Below are 26,421 nucleotides of genomic sequence, written 5' to 3' on the forward strand. Positions count from 1 at the left end.
CCGTTCCAAGTCCCAGTTCTTCTTGAACTTCTTCTTGAGTTTTATAATTTCAAAAAAAGAAATTTCTTAAATTTCTCATCAGTACCTGTTTGCGTACCGGCTCGGTCTTTTTATCACTAAACATGACGCACACAGCTGCAGCCCCAAAATGCGAAACATCCACGAACTGTGACAATTACAGGCCAAATTGTTGCTGGTGCTGTTGGAACGTACTCATGTTGTCAGTCTATTAGTTCACCACTTTACTCCTGAAATGATGGGGAAACTTTCATTACTGCCTAACATCTGGCTAAGGATCTGCTTTTCTCCAATCACTGAGTGAATTACTCCATTTTAATCACACACTGCCCCTGAACAGGGTTTTCTGACGTTGTAAATGTGTTTTTTTTTACTGTCTGTTATGTTTCTCTTAGTTCTGCTTTTATATTTTGTTTTCTTGCTTTCTGTGTAAATTCACATGCTACAACTTGCCCGTCGCTTGCCCACTGAGGAGCACAAAGGTTGTAGGGATATTCTGTTCTTACCTCGGGGTGACTGAAGGCTGGCGTAATTGTGATCCACCAGCAGCTGCTCACCTTTAATCTTCTTACAAATCGGCAGCTGTGGAAATAATGAGCAAAGGTCACGGGGTGTGAGGGCTTTAACACGAAGCCAGAAACTCTGCAAACATTTTACTGTCAAATTGGTGTGAAAGGCAGTCACTGAGAACACACACACACACACACATACACACACACACACACACAGCAGTGTGTATGTGCAGAGTTTGGCCGTGAGCTTTGTTTGTTTACGAGCGCTTCTTGGCTCTCTGCTTGACCGGGTCATTTATATGCACTTCACAGCTCCGTGTTTTTACTTTTTGCTCTCGGCGCAGCTGAGGCGCTGCGCGTTGATGGTGGTGTTTGTCTGAGCTCGTGCATTGTTCAGCCGTCCTAAATGTATTCATTTATTGCTGTGGTGAGACCGAATCTACTTAATGGAGCACCAACGTCTTGGTCAAAAAGGAGGAGCCGAATTTTTTTCCTCTTGCTGCACAACCACCGAAGAATTTTCACTTCAAAGTGAAGCACAAGATAGAAAAGAAAAACAACAAAAAAACAAAAACGCTGCATCTTCAGACCAGCAGAGGTCTACAGTATGCTTGCTTTTTTTTCTTGTAAAGAAAAAAAATCACTTTAAAAGATGCATTCCTAAATGAAACCATGCAGAAATCCCTAGCCGGTGTTTTCTCGGGTCACCTCTGCGCCGGTTCGCTGTGCTGCGTTCACAGCCTGCCGTTCGTTCACCTTTGGGCTCTGTTCATTTTTATCCCGGGGCTCTGCATCGATCTCTCTGCTTCTCTTTAAATCTACTCGGCAGCTTGAAATATTTATGCTCTCAGGCAGTGATTGAACCAGAAGTTGATGCAGAAAAACAGCGTTTGCTGTTTGTTCTCGTTGCAGAGTTTGTGTTGAATTAATTTATTCGGTACTTTAGGGCCAAACTGTCCCCTATTTTGCACATTCCTATGCATATTGAGGGGATTGAGAAAAATGGAGCGAAACCACAGTTTGAAACTTTGATTTATCCTTTCACACTTCTTTGCCGTGAGAGAAGTGTGTAACCGTGGCGTCCTGCACAGCTAAAATATTAAGAACCTGACATTATGCCTGTAAATGTTTCACAGCTAAAAGCTGAAAGAGAGGCAAATGGAGTTTTATTAGTATAAGCAGATGCAGTGATACAACCACTATGATAGTTCTTGTCAAGATGATGTTTGCTTCAGGAGTTACTGTTAAGTTAGTAGCACGATCCCTTTCAGTAAAACTGCATCTGTTTGTGAGTCTTATCAATCAATCAATAGTTTATTTGTATAGCACATTTCAGAAACAAGGCAGTTCAAAGTGCTTAAAAGAGAATTAAAAACACAAAGCATGCGAGGCGCTGCTGTGGCGCATTGGTAGAGCCTGAGTCCTCGGTGCGACCGTTGCAGGTTCAATTCCCGGTTTGATGACCTTTGCCGCATGTCTTCTCGCTCTCTCGTTGCCCACTTTCCTGTCTGATCACTCTCAAATAAAGGCCTCTAGAGCCGACAAAACCTTTAAAAAAAAGCATACAAAGTCACAAAAGACAGCAAACCAGGAAACATTACATTTTGTCAAGTGCATCAAAGTGTTGGTCAGTGTTTCATTTCTCTTATTTCATCTATGACGACATAAGACGAGTAGTACTCATCGACAGACAAATACTCTTTCTGATGAGTATTTGTCAACAGAGTCGACAAATACTTATCAGACAACGGTAGGATACATGAGTGTCAAAGAAACTGATCAAATTTGAAGGGGCAGTATTATCTAAAATCAATTTTTTTTTTTTTAGCTTTGCATCATGTTGTGATATTTCTTCATCGGAAACGTACTTTTACTGCCTCGATTCTTTAATGCCTGTTTGAGAAATCCTTTACGCTCCCAAGTGGACATAGCTCCGCCTTCCAGACACAGCTCCTCCTCTCAGGCTATATCTGTTAGAAAGCAAATGAGGATAATGTGCTGCCTGTGTACACGTCAACCTGAAATGCATAACCAAGATATTTCAGATATACTCTATTGAAAAAAAAAATCCCCCAGAATAGGCCAGTATTCTGTGACCCATATGCAGAGGTCTGCTGTAATGCATATATTTAGAGAAAGCAAAAAAATGCCAGCTGAGACATATTTAGTAACAGAGATGTTGTAGAGCAGGGGTTCTCCAATCCAGGCCTCAAGGGAAGGATTGCAACTTTTAGATGCATCTCCGTTTCAGCACATGAGTCAAATAGTGAGGTCACCAGCAGGACTCTGGAGAACGTGACTACATACTGAGAAGGTAATTAAATCATTTGATTCAGGTGTGTAGGGACACATCATAAAGTCGAGGCGTGGGTTTGATGACCTGCTATAGAGCCTAAGGCAAACGTCAACGTTAAGTTTCCCTGTTCTCATTGATGAAATACGCCAGAAACACACTAGGATTCTCTCATTTTAGCATTGCAAATGTTCAGATATGCAGCACATTGTTGTGTTTCCTAGAGTCAGACTGGCTCCGAAGGCTGTGTGATGATGTAGTGCTCTGACAGCACACTATGCTCTTTGCTCTCCCTGCCATGTGTCAGTGACAGACGCAGTCATTAAGGATGCCATCTGTGGTCAATGGTTCAGAACAGGAGAAGCACCAGCTCAGCCAAAAACAAAAAAAGGGGGTTGGTTCAGCCATCAATTGAGCTGACACCCTGCTACCTGGGTCTCTCCCCACTAACAAACAAATATGAAAGATGAGGGGAAAACTTTCACGTTTGCAAATGTTTTTCACTTTTTTCTCTCCGGGGTTTCTACGGCCTTGATTGTGACATCTGCAGTGTCCACCGTCACCAAAGTTTAGCATCTATTGAATTATTTTACTCCATTACGAAGCCGTATGCACAGTTAACTTTTACGATCAGAAACAAAAGGCTTTAAGGTTTTATTAGTAAAATGTTAAGTGTGTTGCTCTTTGCTAATGGGAAATAAAACAAGCGCAGCCTCTTGGACAGAGCTGGTTTTATGCTCTGAAACTTAATCAAAGCTCCGCTGTTGTTCAGGCCCCCAGACACATCCTGGTGGATAAATCCAACGCACCTGGAGCTCTGGGATATTGATTACTACATAAGCAATGTCAGCAGATAGTCCTGTTGATCTGGTCTTTTGGGTCTAACTCTTCCTGCCAGCTGGCACCAAAAACACAATCCCACATATAATGGACACTACCAATCCAATCCAACACAGGTGGTTTAGTTAAAGCCTTGCTGGATGCCAGTGAGATAAAAGCAGCTCCAGAACTTAGATTATTCTACATAACATCAGCCACATGAATTTATGTGAATTGCTCCCTTTTACACAGCCACTGTTGTGTTGAGTGTAGGGATGGGAATTGATGAGTTTATCGATACCGATTCCATGATTGATTCTCATTGACAAATAAACTCTTTAATTCAAAATATGCACCATGTTCTATTAGATTCAAAGACAATTCAAACTTCCTTAAACCATAACAATCCCACTTTCTGATGCTGAGCAGATGCTCAGTAGGACTTAGATCAAGACTCATAGCAGGCCGGTTCAGACCTGTCCGATCTTTTGCTCTTAGCCATTGTTGTTTGTTTCTGGCCGTATGTTGGGTCATTATCCTGTTAGAAGACGCAAGTGAGACGAGTTTCTAACGACACATTTCTCTCCAGAATGCCTTGATAGTCTTGAGATTTCACGGTACCCTGGACAGATTTAAGACATCCTGTGCCAGATGAAGCAAAGCAGCCCCAGAATGAAAATATGTTTCACAACAGGGATGGGGTGTGTGTGTGTGTGTGTGCGTGCGTGGGTGTGTGTGTGTGTGTCTGTTTCTTTTTTTCTTGGTATGCTACATTTTTGAATCTGTGAACATTGAGCTGATGTGACTTACTAAAAAGTCTCATCTCTCAAAGGACATTCTCCTAGAAGCTTTGCAGCTTGTCAGTATGCACAGTGGCAAATTCCAGTCTCACTTTTTTTATGATTTGCTTTCAACAGCAGTGTACTGCTTTACCTCAGACAAACAACGAATGGTGCACTGATGTGCCTCGGAGTTCACCTTAAATTTCTGCCTCTTGTTGCCATTCGTGTTGCTCTTTTCAATTTGTCATCAAATTAGGGAGGTGTGGTTGTTGGGTGCTTCTTTGAGGGCTGAAGCTCTAACAATATCAGTTTTTTGTTTTCATACAGACATCAGGAGAGCCATTTGTAATCTTATCCATGACGAAAGACTATGTCCAAATCCAAATTTATGTAATGTAGCAAATAGAGATTTCCAGTAAACCTTGTTGAAAGTCTTGTCTGCAGCTAATGAAACAATTAAACTGGATTTATTTTGGGCGTTGCTGTAGTTTTATCAGATTGATTAGTCTGGGTTTTTTTAGATTTATAGAACATTTACGTATGCATGGTGGGGGCTTGAAAGCCGATCACTCAATGTTGATGAGGCCAAACTGGACCTCAGTAATTCCAGACTTTGCTATATTGCGTTTTTTGTTGTTGTTGTTTGTTTTGGATTTTTTTAATGGTATTTGTGTACCGTCATAGTCTAGAATTAAATTGGCAAACACCCTCTGAAGGTACGGACATGGATGGATATAGGGATGCACAATATTGGATTTTTGGTCGATATACCACATGCTGATATACTAAAACTCATTTGGCCAATAACTGATATATGACCGATATTTATTTTACTATACATACTTACTGAAACTATAATTTCATGTAACACTTTCAACTTGCATCATGTTTAATGTCAAGTTTATTCATGACATCAGCTCTCTCTAAGATAATGGTCCCACTCAAATAGTGCAAATTTGGAAATCTTCACAAAACTAAACTCAACAAGTGAAAAGCACGTCAGTCGTGTATCAATACATTACAGTTTCTTATGACGTTGTGCTGAGCTGCAGGACTCATTGTCCCTGGCTTGTCATATAAAAACGCCTTTTATATCAGAGAATTATGTCGACGGAATGGCCGATGTCCAACATTAAAGTTTACGGCTGATACCGTCCGATACCGATACATGCCAATAATATCGTGCATCCCCAGATGGATGGATGAATGGATGTTAAACTATAAAGAACCATGTTAGGCTGTGTTCCTCTGGGTTGCCCCTCCGTGTGGTAGCATAGTAAACTGCAGCTTCCCCTTGCTGATGTTTAAACATGTAATATAAAGTGGTAAGGGACTTCTCATCCAGAGTGTTTAACGCAGCCGGTGCAGTGTTGAGCTAAAACCATCTGCTTCTGGGGTGAGGAGTAGTCCTGCACTCTGAATGGAGCTGAACCCTCCCCGAAGGCTCGGCGGGTCGCTAAAACAGCACGGCTCTAATGACGAGCATCACTTTTTCATTTCCTCCATGTCTTGATGGGCTGTCAGGTTTTACCTATGACACTAAACAGTCATCTTCCAGACGCATTTCGTATTAATTAAGAGCCGTCATCTTCACACCAAATGTGAGAAACTGCAGGTTAAAACCAAACTGTTGCAATAGACAAGTAGAGTAGACTGGGAATCTGTTACTTACTTAGAGATTTGCACAAGTAATTTCTTCCAAGTCATGTTTGCCGTGATTTAGGTCCAAGTTTATGTCAATTATTATTTGTGTGACTTAATTCCACCTGAACTTTTAAATTGTAGTGGGCATCTCTGTATTTATTCTTTTTTTTTTGTTTATGTCTGTTTTACTCAGGGCTGGATCAGGATGGCTGTAATGTCAAATTAACCAAATGACCTCAGATGGACCTTTTTAGAGCGATAACTAATGGAGGAGAGGGGATCGCTTTCTTTTCACACAGGAATTCTCCCTTAATAATAAACACCTTCATTTAAAAACTACATTTTATGTTTTGTCTTTGACAAAAAGCAGAAAGAGTTCCCTCTCACTCCTTACAGAGGAAAGCTGCTGTGCAGAGGAGGCTGGATCCTCTTCAGCTAATAGTCCGTCGTAGTTATTTTGGGGGGAAAATAACTACAATCTTCTGCTACACACTATAAGCTAAACTCAACTTTTGGAAAGCACACCTCTTTGGTAGCAGACTTCGGTGTTTTCACCATTATCCTGTAAAACAGAGATGCTGAATTGAAGTTCCATTGCAAAAGCACTTGAAATATGAACAATCCTTTCAGCTGCTTACAGGAGTATTGAGACAGAAGGCACCACAAGAGAGAGTTGCCATCCACAAGTGATGAAAAGGATGACTGTTATATTCCACTTTAACGCTAGAAGACAGAACCCCTAAATTTGCTGGCTTTGTGCCGGGACTTTCAACACTTTTAGGCCAATATCACATTTCTATGCTTAGACAGATTCACCTTTACTTCACCTTACCTATTAAATATGAGTAATGATGTAATAGTGGAGGTAGAGACCTACAAAACTGTCAGTCACTGACTCTTTAAGACGGATGGGTGGGTGTGTTGGAGCCGGTGCTGGGAAAAGGTTGAATGGACATATCAGTTATTTGAAAAACTAACCTCTAATGTAATTGTTATTATCCTGGGTTGGATCACATGAAAGCCCCTCAGTGTGCAACCAGGCGCAGGCAACCAGACAGGATGATTCAGTTCCACGCGTCAGCTTTTAAAGATATAGTAGGACGTTCTGAGAAAACTGTGGACTGTAAGTTTGAACAAGCACGCCTGACGGCCCCTCCCTCACAGCGGAGCCAGTCCAGAACGCCATAAATACGCAGTTTTCCTGGAACATCAGGTTGTTTCTCCCGCCATCAGCACAGCTGCAGCACACCGGCGACCTCGAGCTCGAGCAGCGGTACACGCTGTGTGGGGAAAGGGTGTGAGCAGTGCGTGCACAAGCCTGATTGACACTGCTAAGACATTCCTTCTGCCTCTGATTTGTTGTTTTTGATCGGGACTGATGTATTTCTGCAAATTGCAGTTGGATCACTGGGGGGAGCTAGAGGAATAAATTATTATTTTTTCTAACAGCTTACCTGTCTCATTTTATACTCATTCTCCACAAATGAGCCGTCATAGAGGGATCATATCAATGCTGGTGCAGGCAAACCTGTTTTACATGAACAACTTCCAAATCGTCCATTTTGAGTGAGAGCAGCGCTTGACATTCAGGCCAAGTTACAAAGGTTTGGAGGTGAACATCCAGGCGCTGCAACAGGAAGTGAGGTCAAGGCACAAAGGTGCTATTAGTGCGCACGCCCTCACACCCAGTTTAAAGCTTCAACTGTAAATCTACCTTAAAATAGCATTAGTTAAAGCCTGGCTGTCTGCCAGAATCATAACACATCTCCCCCTGCGTATTAAATATAATACACCCTGTAGTTACAGAAATGTCTCAAGACTGCAGAATTCATGGTTAATAACCTTCTGTACGAATGCAAATCAAATCATTTCATGGCAATTACCAACAACCGCCTTGCAAAATACGTGCATTGTTTTACATCCACCGAACTGAAATTAGTTGATGATGATGATGATGATGATGATGATGTGCAGCATCATTCAAATTCCGCTTACAAAACGAGATGCTATAAATATGAGACATGCATGCTCACACATCACGCTGCTGACTGCAATAACTGTCTATGTTCTGTGATGGATTTAGTAAATATTTCCCTCCCTGTGAGTTCAGAAGAGCGTCTGTATTGTTTTCATCTGTCATCCCGGGCTGCCAGGTAACTGCCAGCGCGTTGCTGGTCACGATGCGTCTCATCTAGTTTAAAGACTGCAGATTTCATAATACCTGAGCTAAATTGCCATTCTTTCTGAACAAGGCATTAAAGCTGCTCGCCGAACCGACTGCAGCGTCTAACTGTGGTCTGACGTTGCATTAGTTAGTTGAAGAGGTCGCCCTACAGCCACCGAGCCTCAGATGAGAGCTGTGCAGAGCCGAGCGCCCGCTGCTGCTGAGGGAAGCTTCAGCCAGAAGCTGACAGCAAAGGTTCCTCACAGTCTGCCTCCCGTTGCTTTTTTTTTTTTCTTCTTTTTTTTTCACCGGATTTGCCATTTTGAAATGTTGACTGGTGTAATGGTACGTAATGGGACAGCACTAAATGTTGACTTAGGGTAAGCTGAGCGCTGGAGTGTTAAAACTGATTGAGCTGATGGTGCGGTTTTGTATCGGGGGGCCCAGGGCGGTGTTTGGGGTTAACGGCGTCATCCATGCGTGGAAGCACAAACGGCCCCCGCCTTGAGAAGAACGGGCCATTTCCTCCGTTTGCCAAGGAGAATTTAGCTTCTCCTCTTCAGGCGTTTAATGAAGATAACAGCTTGTTATTCTGAGGGCTCCAATCACAGGGGCCGCGGCCGCTGTTCCAGCGTTGCAGATCAGAGCTCGTTAAATCCTTTGCCTTGTTCCCTTTCTGCTTGCTAAGACAAACTTATGGTTTCACCCCTGACGACTGGCTGTATCCTTTTATTTTTAGAGAACTCGGTGGGGTAAGTCGCTGTAAGGCAGCTCGTAGCTTAGCTTCTTATTTAGTGCGTTGATGTTTTGGTAGATATTTTAGAGCAGTGGGATCCACAAATCCAGATCTCCAGGAGCACAGAGGACACAAACCACTTTGCGTCCCAGTAAGCAGTGTGTGAATGGTCCGTGGATGTCTGAGTTTAAACTGGTACATGGTGTAAACAGGATGGTGTTGTTTTTTCTTTACATTATTTTATCCATCAAGATGGATAGAACCAGTGGAATGGGCCGGTTTGTAGTAAGAACCTTTGTTACTAAAACAAGGTCAGTGTCTGTTTGTCATAAACGCATGAATGTATTTCATGCTATTCTCTGTTTTTGGCCATAAAATAGAGTTTTGTTCTGAAAATTATTATTTTAGTGAAATCACAATAGAAAAAGTATGAAAGACATTCAGACTGAACTGAATTTAGTTGTTGGCATTTTTTCCAGCCCCTATAATTTTTATTTTTTTTATTTTTTTCATTTTACGTCTCAGATTTGATTACTTGTCAGATTATTTTGCATCTGGCTTTCATTTTTTGTGGAAAAAAAAAATCAATGCTCTTATATCACAAACAACACAGAAATGACACAATTATATAACTTTATCTCATATTATGCTTCACTTACCAAGGGATACATGAAGGACGAAGCTCATCTTGGGTTTTTCTGGCTGTCTGAGTAATTTGGCTAAGAATTATCTGACCGCCTCGTAGAGGATTGGAAAGACCGAATGGTCACACGATCATTACATAAAAGTAACGTCCCTGGTCGTGTTGCAGCAGAACACTGTGAATTCCACACCATTAATGCACAGCGACTTTTCAGAACGGGATCCATGAAAGGACTTCGATGTTCGATGAAATTCAACTTTGTTTTCTTTCGGTGAAACCTCTGCAGCAAGCGTTCTACAAAACACCAGCATGCACGGCAAAATAGGAAGCGGTAGACATAACATACAGACCTAAATCAGCCTGACATTGATGCATCGACAAATAAGATTTACCTGTAGCTTCACTGCAGGTAAACCATTTCTTTAAACTTGCTGACCAAATTGAAGACTTTCTGAGGAGAGTTTATGATCACTTTTGGGTTTTTTTCCCCTGGTTTTCCTATCAGAGGCGTCCCACAGCGATGTGAAGAACTCCCCAGAAACGTCTCCCATGATGTCACCGCGACAGCGCCGCGACTCAGATCGCTACTGCCAGTTGTGCAACGCCTGGTTCAACAACCCCGGCATGGCTCAGCAGCATTACGACGGGAAGAAGCACAAGAAGAACGCCACCAGAGCTGATCTGCTGGAGCAGCTGGGCCAGACCCTGGACATGGGGGAAATGAAAGGTACGGACACCTCTCCAAATTCTTAAGTACGAGTACAAAAACGGTTCAGAGTCAGACACAAGGAAAACTTACATTTAAGGTCCATGATCCAACAGAAATGCTGCCAAACAAATCTACATACTTGTGTGTGGAAAAAAAAGGATGTATAATTCTTTGTCCATCTTTTCCTCTCAGTGCACGTATGCCGATTTTAGTTTTGCAAGTCACAAAATATAATAGTGCTTCTCCATGAGGAATAACTCCTGGACAGGACGATTCTAATTTGGGCAACATTCTGGAGATAAAAGAAGGAAATCTGTTATTTTGGACCAGGACATTTCATTCAGATCCCATGTCAAACTGAGATTCTCTGCTTTATTACCGGAGGCCAGTTTTAACGCCGTCCAGATGGAGTGACAGAGTAACCAGGTTCTTTTTTCTGAGGTTCTGCTCCAAAGATGGCAACTTCTGTCCCGTCAGAATTTACACAAAGAAAGTTTAGTGTCATTCAGGTTTTTATATCTTCAAGATAAATCGATTTATCAGATTTTGTGGATGGATGTGGTGGAGAACCATCAGCATAGCAGTGGAAATTTATCCCATGTTGTCTGACGGTTTTTCCTATTGGAAATATAAATAAAGGATTGGTCCAAGCATAGAGTCCTGTGGTCCTTAACAAGTAACCCTGGAGTGTGAAGAAGATTTATTATTTATATGAACAAACTGGAATCTGTCTCATATTATCAATGTAACCCACATTGTTTTCAGGACATCGTCTTCCCAAAGAAAAGCAATGTTATTACCATCGTACTCTGAGGTTATTACATTTTCAAATGATTTTTTTTTTTTATGCTTTGCCCATAGTCTCGTAAATATAAAAAACTGCATAGGCTTCATCATACTAAAAATAAAAAAAATCCATAGTTATTTCATTCGTAGGTTTTACCTTCTCAACCCTTATTACATTTTTGGTTGCTGCAATGGTTGTAAAACAATAAACCCGTAGATTATTGTTTTAAAATCCTGTCCCATACGGATTCTGCTCTCTAGCAGAAAATCTTCAGGCTCTCTGGAGTCCTGCAGTTTCTAAAATACAGCAACGGCTGTTCTTTTCTTAAAATGACTAAAAACTAAATTGTATCTGAGAACCTGTAACTGTTTCAAATCTTACTGACTGGCCAAACGTTTGCTTCAAATATGCAGATGCGCATAGTTTGTGCCCGGCTAATTTCCACCTCATCTGTTTTCCATTTCGCTGTTAAGGAAAGTGCTTTTATAAATATTAATGATCCATCTAATCAGACGCCATATAGAAAGCTAACCAGTGTTAATGCGTCGCATGTGGCTCATCAAGTTGTGCTTCAAGCTGATTTGATGGTAATAAATTACCATCAAATCATTTCCTCCACTGAAAACATGTTGGGTGTGTGATCCAGACGGGCCCATAAACCTGAAGCCCGTCTCACTGTAAATCTGAACTCTTGACTTGTGCTGCGACTGTCAGTGGGACTTTGTTTACTTCCCCCAGCCTGACAGGCTGCTACTGTTTTACAAGAGAGGAACAGAATTGCCTTGGTTGCCTGTCTCCCTGTCACTGTGCGTCAATAAGAGTTTCACAAAATCATTTAAGCCAGCGAAGGCTGAGAGGAGAGCAGGAACTTCTCTAAACTGATCAGGCTCTCGCTCATTAGTTAAGACCTGGTTAGTAGTTTGTACAGCATCCTGTCTGGGAATCTTCCGCTTCCTGACTAACTGGCAGTGACAGGTGACGGATCTTCCTTCCTGTCCTGGAACCACGAGCACCGCAGTCCCCCAGGGGCCTGTTTTCTCCCCTTTTCTCCTTTTCTCTCTGCTCGTAAATGACTGCAGCTCAGGTAAACCTCCTTTGAAACTCCTGCCGTACAGAAGACACCACTGTAGTTGGTCTCATCTACAAACAATAGCTGCGTTTCAAAATTGAAATTCTGAAAACAAATTTGCTTGGTGAAAACGTGGACAGTTTAAAAAAAACAAAACAAAAAACTTTTTTGAATCAGGATGAGGTGGTTTTTTTCAGCTGTATCAAAATAGATGTAATTCACAAAACTGCAAGGAAACATTTTGCGCGTCACACCAGTCACATGATCAACAGCCGGATGTTACTACTGATGAAAACGAAGAAGAAGAATATGACAGGAAGTGGTCGGAGGATGACGGTTAGCTTTTGTGTTTTTCAGTCAGTGTGCAGCTGGCTCCTCCAGGCGTCACAGTACATAAAAAGTTGAGTCGTTTGAACGTGTTGAATCCACAGCTCTTCTGTTAAATCACGCTGCAATTTCCCCAAATCGCTGCATATGCAGCCACTCACCAGTATCAGGCAACTGAATAATGTTTCCTCTGATTGGCCGATAGATGATCAGCACTAAAGCCGTGGCGGCATTATGAATATTCTTCATGTATTTGTTTGCATCCATCGCTGCCGTGATTTTTAATGACTCGTCACGCGAACAGGCGTATTCACGGGACGTTAATTTAATTTCTAAAAACTGAGACACCTGCATCGGTTCTTCTCACTTCTCCCTGCCTTGCGCCGTATGGTCGTCCTCCTGGACCATCTACACCAGGTGTGGGCAGTTTCTTTTCCAGAGGGCCCACATTACCTTAATTTGATCAATTAACATACATTTGAATTTGTTAATCATTTTAACACTCTCTCAATTTTTGTGCACGCAAAAAGTCCAGAGTCAGAGCGTTGAGTTCACGTGTTTCCGACATGCCTGTAAATCTGATGCATGAGCAAAATCGGCTAGCAGCAATAGAGGAGCAACGTGCTTCTCTTGGCCCACTTGGGTTATATTTTTGCTTCAATAAATCATCTGATGGGACACGAGAAAAAAGACTACAGCGTCCAAAATGTTAAAAAAAAACAATTCTTCTACCACCTATCTACTTTCATTCCTACCTTCCTTCCTTCGATGTTCTCTGTTGACCCTTGAACAAGTAAAAAATAAATGAATAAATAAACTCATAGAGGTAGCCTAATTTTGCTGTATTTAGTTGATATCGCTGTAAAAAATGGTCATAAGGTGCTGCACATCGGTTTGCGCGCCGTTTATGACATAGTCATATAAATCAAATGGCCTGAATCCTCCGACTTGATCAAATCAACAAACATGTCAGGGAGGAGACGGGATTATATGGCATTAATTCCAAGTTTTGTACATACAGCTGTCTTAACAGCCTCAACTAAGTGTGCGACTTCTACAGACAAGTTGTCGCGACGCGAACAAGTCGGAAGCCACGACGACGCTGGCAAAGGCAACTTGACAAAACCAACAACATGAGGTTACGTATTTGCGAAGGGTCAGTGCTGTACGGTGCACTCGTCAGAAACCTGCACAGTAAACCGGCTCCTTTGTAACGAATAAAAGTTTGTCGTTCAATCGTTTGGTTATCTGAGCTAGAAGCTGAACCCCCAGAAGGCCTTTTCATGGAGCCCTCGGCCCCGCCGCCACCTTCCCGTCTTTGTCTTTCTTCTCCAGCTCCTGTTTCTCCTGCCATCAACTTTCTGCTCGGCAGCACCGCGTTAAACTCCGTCTTTATGGAAGCTGATGCATATTTCATCCTATGGCAACATTCAGTGTCTGATTGCACGTCTGCTCTGCTATCTGAGAGGTGTGCGAGGACAGCAGCGGGGTGTCGGAGAAAGTGTGTGGCTGAACAGAAACGCCAACGAGAGAAGAGAAAAATAGTTAGAGACGGAAGGGAAGAATGATGCCGAGAGGTGGGAAAGAGATTTTCTTCATCCAACATTCCCTCCTTCGTCCCTTCTCGGTGCTGTCCGCCTGTCTGCAGCTAATTCTCCTCTCCACATGCAGGCACTGCTGATTTTTCCTGTTGGGATGATTTGCCTCTTCAGTCCTAATCAGCGCACTGCAGAAACACATCTTACCAAGTGTCTTTGTCTTACACACGATTGTAATCCCGTTTGACATCGCTCTGAGTCTGGTCTGGATATTCATATATTGTCTTTTCTACTTTGAACGCAGACTTTCTCCTAAAGTATTTTCTTTTGCAATGCAGAATCGTGTGCGTTTCTTTATTTCCTTTTCTCAACTTTTACTTCAGCTCCTTCTTAGTGATTCTACTTCTGTTTAGACTTCAGATGTGTGCTATTACATCTGCTGGAGTTTCGAGTTACCATGACGACAAAATTGACTACTTTTCAGGCTTTGCACATGTACCTAAAAACACATCTTAACTTTTTAGTTTGCAGAAAAATCTGAGTTCTGTTCAGAAGTGTAAGAAGGCGTCATTTGTTCAGTTTTTTTTTTCACCTCGTCCTCATAACCGCAGATTCGGCTCTGCCGTCCTGGATTTCGGTCAGGTTGTAGCCACGAGGGTCTGCTTTCACAGAGCCTGCTCGGGTTTACTTCAGGCCTCACGGATTTCTGACAAATTGCTTCAAAGTGCACAGAAGTCAAAGAAATTCCGGCATTTTCTACCACGCCTCGCAGCAGCAGCGCTGAAAATCAGTGTGTGGATGTGTGTGAATAGGTGAGTGACTGAAGCTTTACAAGTACAGGACATTTACCATAACTCAGCCTGACTCACAAATCTAAACTGGCCTCTTGACAACATTAAAGACCAGAGTCATTACACATTGTCTGAACCCAATCAGCCGTGTCGTCATGGATCAGCGTCCTAGCAACTACACCGTCCCTCGGTGTTTTGTCGTTTCTCGGGTGACTGTGAACTGAAGAGTGTTTCCTCATTTTGTCCGTTCTCTCTCCTCAGACAGCGGAGGTCAGTCCTCACTCTGCCAAACATCCCGGCAGACGTACCGGGTTTCTTCTGAGCCCATCACAGCTGTTAATTGGAGACGCGGCCGTGGCAGACATGATTTAGCGCTCTGTTCTTCACCTTCTCAGAGCCGCTGTCGAAGCTCACAAGTTGCAGTTATCAAGCTGTTGCTCATGGCCATGCTTTGCATTCAGCGCTCCCTGTGGCAATAAACATAGACCTAAAGCAGCCTCGGTGGCAGACTCAGAGACTGAGCTTATCAAGGTCCTCTTAGGAAAGGAAGAAAGGACGACGGCTTTTCAATCTGACGTTCGATTCAGAGATGCTCCCGGCTAATGCGCGACCGCTTCAGGATATTTAATCTTTGCTTTCTGCACAAATTCAGAGACCGGTCTTATCTGGGATTTGGCGAGTGCGACCGTTTTATTTCTTCAAGGAGATGAAAACACTTTTGAGAGATGATTTCACCATGGAAGTCCATTTCATGCTGCGGTCTACTTTAAAACATGTCGCTCTTGTGATTCAGCCAAACAAATAGGTTGGTCCACACTGGGATTTAGCGCGCGCCCTTTCAGATTTCAGATTGCCATTATAATATAAGTGAATAATTGCTTTGCTGAAATGAATGATTAATCATTGATAGATAACCAAATAGAGCATCTCTATCAGTGATTCTTTAACGTTCACTTTCACTTCAAGATGACAACCAGCTAACGAGCAAACGTTCAGTCTACATCCGCCGAAGGTAGTTTAAGAGTCGAATGTCAAACATTTCTGACTTTGCGTTCGCCAAACGTTGTCGAACGTTCACTCCGAACATTCGCTCATTATGGGAAAATTAATTTTTTGCTGGAATTTTAGTTCATCAATTTCAATATCTTTAAAACCTGTATGGTGGCCGATACTTTGAACAAGATCTCTGTTTTTGTCTTCAGAAAGCCTGTATCTGTGAATGTTGTCTGAAAGTCTGCGACGTTTCTGAACGCAACTGTGACACCCGATGCGACATAGGTGGGGTCATTTAGAGGTCAGGCCTGGTTAGGGTTACGCAATAATACTGTTACTAAAATGAATGGAAGTCAATAAAGAAAATGTCTTAAATGATTAGAAAAACAAACGTGTGTGTGTGTGCGTAAGCTGAAATAACCCCAACAGGAGGGCTGACTTCAAGATATATTGTGATTTTATACAGTTTTAACATGCTTTTGTTTTGTTTTTGCAGTTTATAGTCGGGCTACTTTCTTTCCAAACTTTAGCTGAAGATTAAATAAAGATGGAACACATCAGAGGAAATTTGTTTCCACATTCATCAGCTCCACAATCTGTTCCAGTATTCATATAGAGAAAAAAAAGAAGAGAAATTCCGTCCTTATCCATATAAATGACACCGGGAGCCCATTTTTCTTCCCCTCCTGAGCCGCATCTCCATTTCACAACTCCACAGACGAGTTTCCAGTGACTCATCGGCGGCGTCCCCGAGGGCAGGAAGTAAAGGTGATGGAGGGGAGAGCCTGCCGAGGCCCCGGGGCCGCCGGCGCTCCACTGCTCATGCAGCTCGTCGTCACAAGGCAGCGGCTACAGGTGGACGGCACTGACTGATTCCTGGAGCCGCTGCGTCACATCTCAGCCTTTGGAAAAGAGTCTGAAAAGCGGCTCGAAGAGCTACCTGCTGCAAAACGTTTGTGTCATCTGCCGACTGCGTGTGGCGCCGACGGTGAAAGCTTATCGGCGGGGGGCAGAAGGGGGGGATTTGCTGCTGCTCTCTCCGGGGGAAATATTGCTCTCTGTCAAAATGTTAGAGGGAAAACAGCTGACACCGCCGTCTCAGAAGAAAACCGCTACGAAATTGCAGATTTCCATCCCCTCCTGTCAACACGTTGAAAGAAGAAAGAAGAGGGGGGAAATAAAACCTCTCCTTTCTAAATTTCAGCAGCTCAATCTACGGTGACACATGATTCTGTAAACGTTTTATCAGATGCAGGAGGATATGGAAATGTGACTCAATGAGAGCACAGTGACATTTATTTTCTCTCGGGCCTTTCGCTGCGAGCCCCGCGAATGGGGAAGCTAACTTAATTTTGAGAGCAAGGCAATCAAGTGGACCATTATTCATGCCGCAATAAGATTAGTGCGACACGACAGCGATTACGCGGGCTGCTCACAATTCGCAGCAACACTCGACGCATCTGTAATCTCAGTGAAAAGGCTGCTGGTGTGTGATTAAATTAAAAGGAAATTAGCAACTTATTAGCATTTCTGGACGCCAAATAATGCTGACAGATCCGGGTTCGTTTGAATTGTGTTCAGACATGGAGTTCTTGTTGCTGCTCAGATAAAGCTCAATCACAGATTATTATTTTTTTGTTTGTTTTGCGCAAATAAACCAAATTTAGTAAAGGTAAAGTCAACCAAGGTTTTTCATTGTTACGTTCTTGTCCAAGCTTGTGAGGAGTCAATGTCCCCAGAGGACTTTTACCATTTTAAAACAGCTTCAGCTGGAGGTCAAAGTTTAATATTTTATTAACCGTTTAGCTGTTGTCTTGCTTTTGTCGAGTGGCTAGCTATGCAGGAAATAGAGGAAGGGGGTTGTGTGCCACCAAACATCTTCCTGTATGAAACACATGCTGAGAAAAGAACCTACAGAGAAAACATTTGAGGCACAGCAGAAACTCTGAGTGCAATTTTCATTTGTTGGAGGAGTTAAAAAGTGGGGAAACTAGCAGAGGTTTGACTTTAGAAAAAAAAACTGCCTCCATTTTAACGTAGGTTTTTTTTGTCGTAGGGCATTTTGCCCTTTACCCAGCATAATGCCTATAAATTTTGTAAATACGTTTCCCATAAAATTTCACAAATGGAAATTACAAAGATAATTTACTGAATGAAAACACAGCAAAAAAAAAAACTTTCGATAAAAGCTTCTGCACTAGGATTAGGTGGGTTTTTTTTTTTTCAGCCGTACTAAAATAGATGTATATCGCAAACCTGCAAAGGAAACACTCTTTTCACGTCATGAGTCATGTGATCAACAGCCGGATGTTACTTCTTGTCAAAACGACAACGAAGACGACAGGAAGCAGGAACAGAGTTTGCTTTTCTGGTCAGAGTTTGAACAAAAAGGCACACCTCCGCAAACGAGTCGGACTTCGTCGGCAAACAAGCCAGAGTTCAATTAAAGTGGTTTAAACGTGGCAACCTAAAAGTCCACATCCAAATATTTCTGTGCTGAGAAACAAAACCAAATGCTCTGAGATGAAACTGTGAAATGCAATTTCCGGGAGTCTTCCATCCTTGCTGTAGGTGCAAGTCTAATAGATTTTTTTCCACTCCATCACCAGCCGCCTGCGATCATGAAAAAGACACTGCAAGTCCACCTGCGAGATGAAAATCCTTTTGCATAAATCAATCATCCGTTTCAATTTTTTTTTTTCCCCTTGCAAAATTGCTTCTCTGGTTTGGATGGCTTGTCCATGTACCGACTGCGCAATAGAGTGAAAGTCACATTCCCACATCATGATTTAAGACGCGTCAGTCCGGCGTAATGAAGGCTGAGAAGCAGCCGGTGTGTGTTTCCTGAATTGATTCGTTCCGTGTGTTTGTGCTTGCTTGCAGGCCTGAAGCGGAGCTACACCTGCGAAGTTTGCGGCGTCACGCTCAACTCGGTGGCGCAGTACCACTCGCACCTGCAGGGCTCCAAGCACCAAAACAAGTGAGTGCGTCACGCAGCCGCACGGCCGCCACGCCGTGAAGAGCTAAAAGCCTCCGCGCTCCGTCCACACCAGCATGTGTTGTCTTTGCTTTCATCTGGCGTTTCAAACGGCGCATGCATACATGATGAGAATATTGTAACGAGCTGCACAGCTGCCACAGGAATTTCAGATGGACTCGTTTTGCTTTAATTGAGCGCGTTTTTCTTTCTCGTGCTGGAACTAACTGGTGGCCGTGGCACCCGCAGGAGACGAGCTCCGGCCGAGAGTCCGGTCACAGCAAGCGAGCTCTTCACTGGATCTCGGTTTCTGCTAGACTGCTGTCAAGACATATGCTAATATATATATATATATATAAATAAAAAAGCCTGGCAAAGATCTGCATCCCAGCTTGTCCGTCCAATAAATAATACAGTGTTAAGCAATCTCGTAGTTTTCTTGTGAACAGACTGAAGGAAACCCTGGTATATTCTACTAAAAACAAAAAAAATAACCTGAGCTTCATAACAGCAAGTATCAAATGCTTCACAAAACAGAAGTGCTCCAGACCGCTAGGGGGCGTCTATCCTGGTAAAAACCAGCCCACTGTTATGGAGAAATGATAGCTTCCTGCAGACATGCACTCTGTCAAAGTTTTACATTTTACCCAATTGTTAATGTGCCAGTTTGACGGTATGAAGCTTACCGGAAGTTACCCTCCGTAAACAACCATCCTCCACTGCAAAGAGAGAAGCGCAGAGTCGAATGAGTCGGCTGTTGATGTTAGATCAATATGTGGAAGAGTGACCAACACTGAATGGCTCCGTTCACTTCCTTGCTAAAACTACAGGTCGTCTACAACTCACAACAACAAACAGTGCAACTTCTTCTGTTCTCCTGCATAAGAGAACATTCTGTAGAAATTCTGCTGGAGAGAATCTACGTAAATGGGAGAAATTTTAGAGTGAGGTCTGAAGGGTGATGAGAATTGAGTGAGATTGAGCTGAAGGAAGGGAATGGCCAGGCTAGGGGGAGTCTGAAGTAGGTAACATTATCGATGTAAATATTCTGTTTGAAATTATTGTAAAAAGCTGCGCATTTGAGAAAAAAACAACAACATATTATTCACCATTTCTTTATTGTTTGTCGTGTTCATCCAGTTAAATCATGATATCCTGTGTGAATCTGGCCCTATGATTTGGCCATCAACCAAATTGCTGTTGTTTTGTTATTTTTTCGTTTTGCTTCTATTATTTCCTGTGGTTGCAGCATTTCTCCATTGCATTTGTTTTTTTTTGTGTGTGTGTGTGTGTGTTTTGGAGTTTGCATCATTCTTGTGTTTTTGCAGCAGGTTTTGTAATTTGCTGTCGACCACCGTAGAATTCACACAGAAAACATTAGCCTGGTTTTTAGTCTTAATTATCCTCTGCAGCGGCCACTTGGCCTTAAGCAGCTTCAGTAGGAGAACTTTGCAGGGGGACGTTGAGTTGGTCCAGGGCAGCAGGTGTGAATGTCCAGGATTTAATTCTCCCGGCTGTTTTCTGGCTGCTACCCTCCAATGAAATGCCGGCATCGGGAGATGTGACAGTCACTTAACAGGCTCCATGGTTTAGCCACGGGTGTCTGCTGCACTTTGTAAGAGTCATTGGATCTCTATCCAGGGTCACTGTGGTTAACTTTCATGCCCTCACACACCACATTGTTAGTGCTCAGAGTTTTTGATTGAATACCTCTGCTCTACATCGTGCTGCCACATGAATCCTGACTGGTTGGATTTCATAAACATTTTCCACAATTTAATTGCTCATCTGCTGAGGCCGTTAAAATGTACATTCAAATGTATATTTCTCTTAGCAACTGAAATAAAAATAAAAAAGTAGCTGTGGAAAATATTTTTTTTCATGGTGAAGAGCTAATGATTGAATTTGTGACATTTATCTTTAAAGGGGCAGCATTATGTAAAATCAACTTTTTGAGCGTTACATCATGTTATAATGTGATTCCCTCATGGAGTGTTGCCTTGACTCTTTCATGCATGTTTGAGAAATCCTTTGATCTCCCATGGCAACCATGGAGAAGCCATGTTGTGATGATTTCCTGAAGGCGGAGTTTTAGAAAGATCAGGAGTTTTTAAAGAGACTGAGGCCCAATTTCAAGATGTTAATTTAAAAGGTCACATTTCTTCGTCATGTTTGATCTATATAGCATTTTATAACAACTGAACATATCATATTTACTTGATTGTGTTATAAGCTGGCGCTATGTGCCTGGAAAACACATGATACTGTCCCTTTAAGAACAAAGAGGAAAAAATAATTCACCTTTGCTGACAAAATCTTCACTTTTTCTGTTGATAACCAAACCTACACGTCTCTGCACAGAGATAACCACAGACAACTAACCTCAAATGTAACAATTTAACAAAAATATGTTCAACCTTACAGCTAAAACATTTCAATTAACTACCTAAGCTAGTTACACTCAACTAAACTGAAGAGTAAAAATGACAGAGCAATGAAAACCAAAAACAAAATACCTTAAGGAATAAATAAGAATAAATCCAGTTACCAATAAAATGATGCAATGATGTCAGGTCAGCATGAACTGTGAATGTTTCATTTTGAGGAAATTAGAATGAGGCCAAAATAACTGTCAACTAATTATAATTGCGTAACACCAGACAAAACATAAGTAATTATTTAGATGCAATATAACAGCTCAATGTGAATATGTTTGTTTAAAACCAAGGTTTGTGTTGAAGAATTTGGTTTGGGGCCAAATTAGCTCTAAGCTAATTAGATTAGCTCAAGACTTAATTAAGAATAAGAATTGGTTTACAGTCTTGTTGTTTATCTGGAGACAATTATTTTCAAATTACCTCATCGGGGGTTTATTATCAGAAGAGGAGCACTTATTTTAGCAGTGATCACTTAATTAATTACACTGTCTAGAGAAGAAATAATTGAAAATGGCCAATAAGACTTGATTAAAACGGTCAACCAAACCAAGCTCCATTGTTAGCAGAACAAATGTAGGCAAAAATGTAGTTCAAACTGCGGCCTTGCAAATATCTGTTTCTACCCTGACACTTGTTAAAATCTGTGCGTTTATTTAGCAAAATTATGTTCGTCTTGATATTTAGGCAAAATTCCAAAAATAATCTCGAAAAAGGCTCAATGATCTTTAAAAAAGAAACCAAACGTTCATGATGCAGATAGAGTTGCTTTGAAATGCTGATTCCTCTGAGCTGGCTGACTGTAACAGGCGCTGGCTGGACATGTTCAGAGGTAAACAGAAACAACACGTAGTGGGCAGAAAGTGCATAGCGCCGTAGTATCTCTGGTTGGGTAACCGCAGCACATGACATGGGGAAGCAGTGAGAATGCTGCTGCGGCTGTCAGGCCGCGTAACGGGACAGATTTAACCTGCCTGCGTCTATTTCACATTGATACCATGTTCTCCTGGCGGAGCGGAGGACAGCGTGAGTCAGAGCACAGCAACCTGCATGGAGGCATGTCATCTACTGAGTCACACCATCATATTGAATTAAAAAGGCAATGGAACTCAGACACGCTGTCTTATGGGGTATATTTAGCCATGCGGAGGTAAAACAGATGGAAGGGTTGGTTAGTCAGCCCAACACTCTGGCCCAAAATGAAAAATAGCATTTATGCTGCTTTTGTGCAAAAGCTCCATATAAGACATTTTTACTGAGAAAGGGAGAAAATCCGAATGCCTCTCCACTACAGCGCCTCTACCTGGTTCAGAGCCGCCACAGCGTTTGTAGTAGCACTATCCGCGCTAGTGTTGTGTGATTGACAGCTGACCGCATTCACTGACTGCCCCGTAATTTGCATCATGGAAAACTCCAAACAACCTTTCTCATGTAGTTTAGCAGTGGACCAGCGAACATGTTGTCTGCTGTCAGAGAGCTGCTCAGTCTGCAGGAGCAGAGCCGGGAACACACACACATCAAGTTCTGGAGCAGTGATCGTGGCTTAGCAGACCGATAAGCAGCTCGTCTCTGTGGAGGAGAATTAGGCCCACTTAAAAAAACAAAATAAAAATTCAGACGTTTTGGGTTTCCTCTCTTCAGGTCTCTCACAAAAGTTTGTTGGCGTTCTGGCCCATTCCTTCAGACTGAACTGAGTTAGGTTTGCCGTTAAAGACTTTCTGCTTCCATTCCTATCCACACAGTTCATGGTAAATGGATTGAACTTATATAGAGCTTTTTCAGTCATATGGACTATTCAAAGCACATTACACTAGCACCACATTCACCTAACCACACTTACAAACCTGTACATTAATACAGCTTAAGTAGTTCAGTAGACAACTTGGGTTTTGAGGAGCCAAGGGCAACATTGACATGAAGCTGGAGTTGAGCCCACAACCTTCCGATCACAAGACGTTTTTTCTCTTCCCTAAGAGCCACAGTCGCCCATCCCGTGGTCGGAATTAATATTTTTTGTCTCTTTTTCATAGTGAGAGATATGTCTCCTGCACTGTAAATGTTCCTTACCACAGACAGATGTCCTGTCAGAGGTGCTAGCCTGTAGCTATATTCATATTTCAGTAAAGTAAACTCTTAGATATCTTCTGGGAGTTGGCTATAAAGTGGAATGATCTATGTAGCGGGGATCAGGACAGTGAAGATGAATAGGCAAATAAATGACCAAAATATCTGACGTTTATTGACCAAAGTTTCAAAAATGTCTATATGTAAGACCTACAGCGTTTATTAGAAGCATATTGATTAGGATGAACCCAGGAGCTGGTTAGTGATCGCATATTGCATAATGCGCCACATTGTTTTAAAAAGAGGACTTTGTGATATTAGGGACAAAGTGCAATAATGTTCCTTAACAACGTAACTATTAGAAACAATGTAAAGACACAAAAATCTTCTCTAGTATTTTTGGTTAGTTTCTAATGCAAATATCTTAGTACATCTGAAATAAGACAAAACTAACTTACAAGAAACTTTTCAGTCAGATTTAGGAGCTTGTTTTAAGTCAATGATTCCATAAAATTGATGAAAAGGTGCTAGTTCCACTGGCAAATAATTTCATCGGCAAAACGGCTTGTTATAAATGAAATAATCTGCCAGTACTTTTTTATCAATATTAAAAAATATATTGACTTAAGACAAGCTTTGTCTTATTTCAGGTGTACTAAGATACTTGGTAAGATTTTGTGTTTTTGCAGTGAAATGCATTGAAGGATTGTATTACCTTTTGTCTATGAAAACAACTGTAATTTGTGCTGGCAAACTCCACAGGAAGTATTTAACAAGACTTTCCAAAAGTGCCAAAATATTGCAAAGAAAAACCAGATCAGAAATCTTAGATCCAGAGACCTCAATAAAAAAAATGTTAAAAAATCAGTTACAAAGATTAACCAAAAACTACTGAGTAATACCCATCCATCCTGTCTATGCCCTTATAAGGTGGAAGGGGGCCTGGTGCAACAATTCAAGCAACAATTCAGTTAATCGTATAATTAATTAAAACAAGCTCAATAATTTCCATTTGCATGAGTTATCATTTTTCTCTTGTCCCTTTCTGTTCCTACCAAAGCCTGGATGACAAAAGTCTTCAGTCTGGTTCTTTGGTGTCCTTTTTATTGAATGATAATTTTGTTTACAGAGACTTCATAATTCATCTTCTTTGTTGTTTCTGTTGTTTAGTTTTTTTGTTTTAGATATTTAAAATGTCTTTCACTTCCAGTGTTAAATAGTTATTGGAAATTAAAATTAATTTATCTTTGCGAATGTGTTCTCGCCTTATTATGCCACTGCAATGATATTACTTGAAAATGGTCTCAAAATAACAATATTATCGTTTATCACCATAACGTCTGGGACAATTGATCATCCAGTACAACTGTTATTGTGACAGGCCTGTGAGGGGGTTCTGACCCCGTCCACAGGTGATAGATGATATCCAGCCGGAAGGGAGCGAGAACAAAGTGAATATTCGATTGCCCTCCAGGGAAGAATAGAGAGAATGAAATGAATGAGAGCTGCTCTCTCATCTAGCAGCAGGCCTCAGGGAGACGTTCAGCAGAAGAATGAGAGGCGGGAAAAAAAGATGCAAAGGAGGTGAACTTACAGGGACTTGCCCCACTTGGATGTTGACAGTGGGTTGCTCCATGGTCAGCTCCATGGTCAGCTGTGTTTCTGACTTATCTTTCTGAGCACAGGTGAATTAATTAGAGGCTTGATGACTGAGGGAAGTGAGGCAGAATAATAAAAATCATGACAACCTGTCTGCATACTACCTCCAGTGTTCTCTGTCCTTCCCAAGCTGTGGTGATTATCAGCATTATACACACACACACACACACACACCATGAGCAGTTAACGGCTGTACAGTTTAAAGAGATAAACCTGGTCAGAGGTGGTGTAGAAAATAAAATTGAATCTGGTAATTTTGGATGGAAGTAGGTGGGGCTTATGAATAAAACCAACATTTTGAAAAAACAAAACTATCAAAGTACAAAGGTTCGTCCTATGAAGCTCAGATTTTCAGGATATATTCCTTAAGCCACGTGATAAATTCAAGGCCCAGGCTCGTTATAAGAGCTACTGCTCAGTGAAACGCTGTAAAAAAAAACACTTTTAAAGGGTTAATAGAGGAGCCATGCTGTGATAACTTCCTGAAGGCGGAGTTTCAGAAAGGGCAGCGCTTTTTAAAGAGACAGAGATCCAATTGCAAGATGTTACGTTACAAAGGCAAATTTCTTTTAAGTCATATTTGATTGTTATATCAACTGAAGGTAACATAGTTACTTGATTGTGCTATAAAATGGTTCTATCTGCCTGGAAAACACATAATGCTGCTCCTCCACCACCAAAATCATCTTTTAAAATAAAAAATGTTCTGTAGTGCCTAAACGTTTCCTAAGTTGTTTATGAGCAGCCATAAAGCTGGGCGGGACCGCTTGTTTTCTTCTCCTTGGTTTAATACTTTTGCACAGTGGATCTTTTAATGTGAATCTTTCCTCCACTCCCACACTGTACGGCGAAATTGTTTAGGACAGGTGACTTTTCCAACACCGACAATCAGCTGGAGCGCAGCTGGAGCGGGCGCGGCCATTTATCAAGAAGAGGGAATTAACTTCAAAGGGATTTGAAGACGTCCGTGTAGAATGAAGGCTCCAGGATGAATTATGCATGAAAACGCCTCGCCAGAATAATATGCTGACACAATTTGTCACACACCACAAGAATGCATAAGTCGCAGAGTTAAGGGGGAAGCAGGCCGGGGGGGACGGAGGCAGTCAAGTTGCATCGTCGCTCTGGGCCAGTGGTAGTTGAACTGCTGTGTAATCTACACCATGAGAATAAGTTTAGAGACATTTTCTCGTTTTCGTACAACAAATTGGAGCTTCTTTTTTTTTGATACATTAGTTTATAAAATGTGCTTTTTTTTTTTTTTATCTGTGTAGTCCTGAAGTGCTTCGACGCTGGATGTGAGGTGTGTGTCGTCCCCGTGCGCCTTTAAAAGCCTGCCCTGCTGTGGGCGTGGGGAGGACGCACATTTGAGAGCTGACAGTTTAATGGAGCAGAAAACAAACAGCAGCAAGGATTTTTAGACTCCCAACATTTAAAAAAAAAAAAAAAAAAAAGCTTTTG

General features: G+C 41.9%; 1 protein-coding gene across 1 annotated transcript in view; it reads left to right on the top strand.

Annotated features, from left to right (window-relative positions):
• zmat4a (zinc finger, matrin-type 4a) overlaps nucleotides 1–26,421 on the top strand; it is an 88,600-nt gene that overhangs the window by 60,172 nt on the left and 2,007 nt on the right. Inside the window, exons 5-6 of the mRNA XM_032579172.1 lie at nucleotides 10,117–10,338; nucleotides 18,709–18,805. Coding sequence (XP_032435063.1) covers nucleotides 10,117–10,338; nucleotides 18,709–18,805 — 319 coding nt within the window. The remainder of the gene's footprint in view (nucleotides 1–10,116; nucleotides 10,339–18,708; nucleotides 18,806–26,421) is intronic.

The sequence above is a fragment of the Xiphophorus hellerii genome, chromosome 12 (genome assembly GCF_003331165.1).
Source record: "Xiphophorus hellerii strain 12219 chromosome 12, Xiphophorus_hellerii-4.1, whole genome shotgun sequence".
Taxonomy (NCBI): domain Eukaryota; kingdom Metazoa; phylum Chordata; class Actinopteri; order Cyprinodontiformes; family Poeciliidae; genus Xiphophorus; species Xiphophorus hellerii.